Source organism: Primulina tabacum, chromosome 12 (genome assembly GCF_025594145.1).
Source record: "Primulina tabacum isolate GXHZ01 chromosome 12, ASM2559414v2, whole genome shotgun sequence".
NCBI lineage: Eukaryota > Viridiplantae > Streptophyta > Magnoliopsida > Lamiales > Gesneriaceae > Primulina > Primulina tabacum.
The window spans coordinates 15,413,418-15,420,759 of record NC_134561.1 but is presented as its reverse complement, the minus strand read 5'-3'; the positions used below and the strand labels follow the sequence as shown (position 1 = coordinate 15,420,759).

Genomic DNA, 7,342 nt, shown 5'->3' with positions numbered 1-7,342 from the left:
AGGCTTTAAGTTAGTACTAGTGGAGATAAATCTAAGCCTAAAGATTTGGGCAGAGGAGAAGAAGAGGAAGAATATGATTTGGGAGGAGAAGAGGAGAGCCAAAATGAGAATTGGGGTAGGAACGGACGAGGTAGAGGATTTGGGAGAGGAAAAAGAAAAGTCGAACGGGGTAGGTACAATGATGGGAATATGGAGGATGGTAATATGGGTAGTATTAAGATAAAAATTCAATCATTCCATGGAAAATCTGACCTGGAGGCATACTTAGAATTGGAAAATAGAGTAGAGTTTGTGTTTGAATGTCACCACTACACAGAACAAAAAAAAGTTAGGTTGGAGGTGGTTGAATTTCTAGACTATGTTCTCATTTTGTGGGATCAACTAGTGACCACTAGGAGGAGATATAATGAGAGACCCGTTGATACTTGGGATGAGATGAAAAGGGTCATGAGGAAGAGGTTTGTGCCCAATCACTATTATAGGGAGATGTTTTAGAGGCTACAAACTTTGAGGCAAGGAGTAAAGAGTGTCGAGGACTACTATAAAGAGATGGAAGTAGTCATGATTAGGGAAAATATAAAGGAAGATAGTTAGGCAACAATGGCACGTTTTCTTTGTGGTTTGAACAGGGAGATTAAAGAACAAGTGGAGCTTAGGCACTACTTGGATCTAGACGAGATGATGCAAATGGCCATAAAGGTGGAGCAACAACTTAAGACGCGAGGAGTTGGCCGCACCAATCAAATTGGGAATTCGTCATCTTCTTGGCGACCCAAATGTGATGAAACGTGAAGAAGGCAAGGTGGTGGCCAAACCGAAATTTGACATTAAGCAGGAGACGCCTAAACAAGGAGTGCAAGGTAAATTTGAAACTCTTCTTAATCTTTCTAGGGATATTAAATGTTTTAGATGTCAAGGGGTTGGTCATATTGCTAGCCAATGTCCTAATAAGAGGGTAATGATATTGAATGGCTATGGTGAATATGAGTCTCAAAGTGAGGGTGATGATGAGGGTGATGATGTTGAGATGCCTGCATTAGAGAATCTTGATGAGGGCTATGAGGCGGTTGTAGGTGAAGCACTAGTGACTAGGCGTATCATGAGTGCCCAAGTCAAGGAGGAGGATACTAACCAAAGGGAGAACTTGTTCAATACTACGTGTTTTGTAAATCAAAAGGTTTGCAATCTAATCACAGATGGGGGGAGTTGTACTAATGTGGCTAGTATTGAGATGGTAGATAAATTGGGTTTACTTACATTAAAGCATCCTCAACAATATAGGCTTCAATGGTTAAATGATTGTGCGGAAGTGAAAGTGAACAAACAAGTGTTGGTTTCTTTTCCAATTGGGAAGTATGTTGATGAAGTGTTGTGTGATGTGGTGCCAATGCAGGCTTGTCATATTTGTTAGGAAAACCATGGCAATATGATAGGCAAGTGATGCTAGATAGGTTTAGGAATAGATATTCTTTTGTAATAAAAAAAGAACCTATTATTTTACTTCCTTTGTCCCCAAAGCAAGTGTTGGAGGACCAATAGAAAAAAAGATGTAGAGCCCAAATTCAATACACGTAAAACTCATGCATTTATTTAAATTGTTTATTTAAGATTAAATTGATTTTTAGCGATGCATGATTTATTTAATTGCATTATTTTAAATTATTATATGTTTAATTGATGCACGTTAAAATATTTTCTTGAGTTTCATGTTTCAGGCGATTATTCGATGCGGGATTGAGGAAAAGAGACCGGTGACGATATTTGGCGATTTTAAAATGTGGTAATTTATTTTAAGTTAGGGTTAGGGTATTTTAAAAGATTTATTTAATTTTTAACATTTTAAAAGCCTAATTTAATTATTAGATGATTTTGTGGTTTTAAACTTTTAAAGATGTAGCAATTGTGCAGTTCATATTTTTAAGCTAGTGGATTTTATTCAAGATTTTTAGGGGTTAGCATTTTAATTAATTGGATAATTTAGTTAATTAAGAAATTTATTTTTCCCTAATTAAACCCTTGATAAGGCCAAATCGTAAAAAGATTTTAGGGATTTTATTTTATAATATTTGTCCTTATTTAGAATTTTTATCCCTAATTATGTGATTATTTGAATTAATAATTTTAGATTTGAATAAAAGTGAAAAGTGTTTAAATTGAGAGATAATATAAATTTACTAGATTTCAAAGGGAACAAAATAACAAAAGAAAGGAAATAAAATATTCATATATTCTATTCCTTGATGATATTGAAATCTTGGAAAAATCTATCTAAATCTTGATAAATATCTTATCTACACTTTCTTTACTTGACATAGGCTTAAAAAGGAAAGGAAGGAGGAGGCCCATTAAGAAAAATAAAAGGGAAGGCAGAAGCGTACAAAAGAAGGAGGAGCAGAGCCGTAACAGAGGATGGAAGAAAGAGAGACGGTAGTGCAGAACAGAAGGCTACTGTGAAGTAGTACCAGCGCGGAAGAAGAACATAAGAGAGGAAGATTGAAGGCAGAAGCATGAGGAATTCCTCACACACGATAGAAATCATTGAGAATTCTTTTCATTCTTCTTAATTATGTTTTCTTCATTGAATTTAAACAGGGATTTGCACTTTTATTGTAAATTTATGGAGTAGATTTTTATATACTAAGGCCACGATAGGGCCGAGACAGATTATTTTTTATGTTTTAAGTTTGATTCAAGTAGATTATTTATTTTGTTCATTGATTGATTTCTTTTAACACGTGTTCTTTTAATCTGGCCAGTTAAATAGAATATTTGTTGGTTAATCTAAAACTGGAAGACGATAGATTAATATTTGCTTCATACATCAATCAATACATGGTTAAACTGACTAGAAATAATATTCGATTTCAGTGTGTGACTTTAGATTGAAAAACTGGAATTTCACAGCGATATAATGCGGTTGAATCTAATTAAATTCGGTTAGGAATAATTGGACTGCTAGATTTAATTAGGTTTATTAATTCGAAGAATCGTTTAATAAATAATTTTGAGAATTCCGTCGTGAATTAAATAATTAATTTATTGAATATGAATTTGACACGTAGATTATAAGTTGTCTCGTTACCATTGTGCGCCTTAGTCGTTTCTAAATAATTGAAGTTTCGTCTAATTTAATATTTTGGATTTTTTTGCTTTAGTTAATTTATTTAAAGTGTTTAATTTAGTTATAATTAATTTATCTCCCCTCATTTGAATTTTATTAGCCTAAATTAGGAAAAATAATTCATATTCTAGTATTTAAACATCGATCTATGTAGGTACGATACCTGGACTCATCTCCAAATACTATTACTTGACCTAGTCTGTTTGCTAGATTTATTTCCAACAGAAATCGTCGGTCAAGTTTTTGGCGCCGTTGTCGGGGATTGAATTGTTTAATATTAGGATTTATTATTTTTTTGAGATTAGGTTTTTATTTAATTTTGTTGATTTTATGTATATTCGTACGTTTAAAGTTTGTTTATTTATTTGCAGGAATTATCTAACTGTGCATGAGCCGTGCTAAAGGAGGGACTGAATCGGAGCCATTTGATCCAGAGATTGAGAATACCTTTCGACGGAGACGTAGAGCACAAAGGGAGAAATGCTCAGACTCTGACGTGGAAGAACAATTCAAAAAAGAGGAGAAGGTTGAAACAGCAGGGATGGAAGTAATGGACAACGAGGACGATGATCGCACTGTCTATGATCTCACTAGACAAACCACTAGAGGTGATGGTTCTAGCATCACTCGTCCTACTGTGGAAGCAAACAATTTGAGTTGAAGCTATCCATCATTCAAATGATACAATATCAAGTGAGATTTGGAGGATCGCAGACTGAGGATCCTAATGCACATCTGGAAGGATTTTTATCTATCTGTGACACAATCAAATTTAATGGAGTGAGCACTGATGCCATAAGATTGAGACTATTCCCTTTCTCTTTGCATGGTGAAGCAGTAGAATGGCTAAGAGATCTACCAGCTTGTTCTATTGCTACATGGAATGGTTTTGTGAAAATTTTCATGAATCAATATTTTCCACCCACCAAGCTAGCTCAACTGCGTATGGATATTTCATCTTTTCGCCAGAAGGATAGGGAGACACTACATAAAGCTTGGGGAAGATTTAGGAAGATGTTGAGGAGGTGTCCTCAACATGGTTTCTCTTCATCTGAGCAAGTTCAGATTTTCTATAACGGAGTTTATCCTTCCGTGCGTTCCATGCTTGACGCGGCAGCCAATAGTATCTTATACAGGAAGACTCCACGAGTTGCACTGGAAATAATTTCAAATATGGCCGAAAATAGTGCGGGTTGGCCGGACATTAAACGAGGAAAGAAGGGGGGAGTTCTTGAAATGGATGTCTTGAATGAACTTACTGCTAAGATTGATGGGTTGGCCCGTAAATTCTCTCAGCTGCAATCAAATCAGGCAAATCAAGTCCAAGGAATATTCATCGATGAACAACCCATTTTTGATGAAGAAACAGTGAATTTTGTTGGGAATCAATGGAGACAGCTATCCAATCCATACAGTTCCACATACAATCCAGGATGGAAGCATAACCCTAATTTGTCTTGGAAGAATACGGAGAATTCCCTTAATCCAACACACATTCCTCCACTGCCCATTCCTCAACAAGTGAGATAGATCAAAGACCAATTTATGAGGATTTTATGATGAAACATGTTGTGGGAATGGAGACGATACTGCAGAATCATGATGCTATCTTACGACTCAAATGGGTCAAATAGCCAATCAATAAGCAAATCAACCCCTTGGAACACTACCAAGTGATACTGAGAAAAATCCGAAAGGAGTGAATGCAGTAAGTACAGTGATCAAGGCCGAGGAGAAAGAACCAAAGAGGCAGAATTCTACAGATGTGGAGGAAAAGAATGATGGAGGAGTGGAATCAAAGACAGAAGATGCTAAGGAACAGAACACTCACACCACCCCTACATAGAAGACAGGTAATAAAGGTAAGGAATTTGATTCTAATGATAATATTGATATTAATACACTTCCTTTTCCTCAAAGAGCAAGGCAACTACAATTGGATCATCAATTTTCAAAATTTCTTGATGTTTTTAAGAAATTTCACATAAATATTCCTTTTGCAGAGACTTTAGCTCAAATGCCTTCTTATGCTAAATTTTTTATAGATATTTTGACTAAAAAGAGGAAACTTGTTTATTTTGAAACTGCTACGCTTTCTGACAAGTGTTCATCTATTTTGCAAAATAAACTACCTCCAAAGCTTAAGGATCCATGTAGTTTCTCCATTCCTTGCACCATAGGTAGTTCTAAATTTTACAAGGCATTGTGTGATCTTGGTGCTAGCATAAATCTAATGTCTTATTCTTGTTTTAAGAAATTGGGGATTGGAGAAGTTAAACCAGCCACTATTTCCCTTCAACTGGTTGATAGATCTATTAAATATCCTAGAGGAGTGATAGAGGATGTTTTGGTTAAAGTTGATAAATTTATATTTCCAGTGACTTTGTTGTGCTAGACATGGAGGAGAATCGTGAGATCCCCCTAATTTTAGGTCGTCCTTTCTTAGCTACTGGAAGAGCTCTCATGGAGCGCAAAAAGGTGAGTTAGTTTTGAGGTTGAACGATGAGAAGGTAACTTTTAATGTTTTTCGTAGTATGAAATATCTTGTTGGATCTTCTGATTGTTATAGAATTGATGCTATTGATGGTATAGTTGAGTGTATTGTGCAGGATACTTTGATTGAAGACCCACTGGAAAAGCTTTTGGTTAACCCAAAGTCCACGGAATCCAACAGAGAAGAGGTGGATGAATGTATGAACTACTTGGAGGGATCAAAGCCTTTGCCAAGATCGGTGAATTCAAAGATTGGGGAGCTTGGAAATATTCCAAAATCACTTAAACCTTCAGTAGAAGAACCCCTATTCCTCGAACTCAAACCACTTCCTCCTCATTTTAAATATTTATTTTTGAAGGAAGAAGAGAAACTACCGGTAATTGTTTCTTCTTCCTTGACAGGTGATGAGGAAGATAAGCTCTTGAGAGTGATGAAGGATCACATATGTTCCATTGGATGGAGCATAGCTGACATCAAGGGGATTAGTCCATCCATGTTCATGCACAAAATTTTAATGGAGAAGGAGCACTCTCCCACTACTCAACCTCAAAGGAGATTGAATCCAGCTATGCAAGAGGTCGTAAAAAAGAGGTAATCAAACTCTTTGATGCAGGTATGATCTTTCCTATATCCGATAGCAAGTGGGTAAGTCATTTGCATGTTGTTCCTAAGAAAGGGGGAATCACTGTTGATGAAAATAAAAATAACGAATTAATCCCCACTAGAACCGTGAATGGGTGGCGTGTTTTTATTGATTATCGTAAATTGAATGATGTCACAAGAAAGGATCACTTCCCCTTACCTTTTGTTGATCAAATGCTAGAGCGTTTGGCAGGTCATTCTTTTTATTGTTTTCTAGATGGTTATTCTAGATATATGCAAATCCCAGTAGACCCCGAAGATCAACACAAGACGAATTTTACTTGTCCCTACGGTACATTTACTTATAAAAGAATGCCATTTGGTTTGTGTAATGCTCCTGCTACTTTTCAACGTTGTATGATGTCGATTTTTCATGATATGGTTGAAAAGTATATCGAGGTCTTCATGGATGACTTTTCTGTTTTTGGTTCTTCTTTCGACTCTTGTTTGGTTAATTTGTCAAAAGTGCTAAAGAGATGTTAAGAAACAAATCTTGTACTTAACTGGGAGAAATGTCATTTCATGGTAAGGGAAGAAATTGTCCTTGGTCACAAAATTTCTGAAAAAGGTATTGAAATGGATAGAGCTAAGGTAGAGATCATAGAAAAGCTTCCTCCCCCTACTAATGTCAAAGGAATTCGTAGCTTTATTGGGCATGCAGGTTTTTATAGGAGATTTATCAAGGATTTCTCGAGTATTACTAAGCCTTTAACTAATTTGCTAATGAAATATGTTCCTTTTGTTTTTTCTGAGGATTTTTTACAAGCTTTTCAGGTATTAAAGCAAAAGTTGACCACCACGCTGATCATTGTTGCACCAGATTGGAATCTACCTTTTGAACTCATGTGTGAAACAAGTGATATTTCTTTAGGGGCTATTTTGGGGCAAAAGAATGACAAATTCTTGCATGTAATCTACTATGCAAGCATGACACTTTCAGGAGCTCAATTAAACTATGCTACTACATAAAAAGAGTTGTTGGCTGTTGTTTTTGCTTTGGACAAGTTTCGGCCATACCTTGTAAGGAGTAAAGTTAGTCCACACGGATCATTAAGCTTTAAAGTATCTCTTAAACAAGAAGGATG

At 35.9% G+C, this 7,342-nt stretch overlaps 2 protein-coding genes across 2 annotated transcripts; both read left to right on the top strand.

The window, feature by feature from the left end:
• The first annotated feature begins 3,799 nt into the window (after nucleotides 1-3,799).
• Nucleotides 3,800-5,516, top strand: LOC142520229 (uncharacterized). Its single transcript, XM_075623232.1, has 2 exons — nucleotides 3,800-4,642; nucleotides 5,097-5,516. The coding sequence occupies exons 1-2, from the start codon at nucleotides 3,800-3,802 to the stop codon at nucleotides 5,514-5,516; spliced, it is 1,263 nt and encodes a 420-aa protein (XP_075479347.1).
• A 2-nt stretch (nucleotides 5,517-5,518) lies between these two features.
• LOC142520228 (uncharacterized) lies at nucleotides 5,519-6,740 on the top strand. Its single transcript, XM_075623231.1, has 3 exons — nucleotides 5,519-5,599; nucleotides 5,731-6,206; nucleotides 6,254-6,740. The coding sequence occupies exons 1-3, from the start codon at nucleotides 5,519-5,521 to the stop codon at nucleotides 6,738-6,740; spliced, it is 1,044 nt and encodes a 347-aa protein (XP_075479346.1).
• Nucleotides 6,741-7,342: the final 602 nt, after the last annotated feature.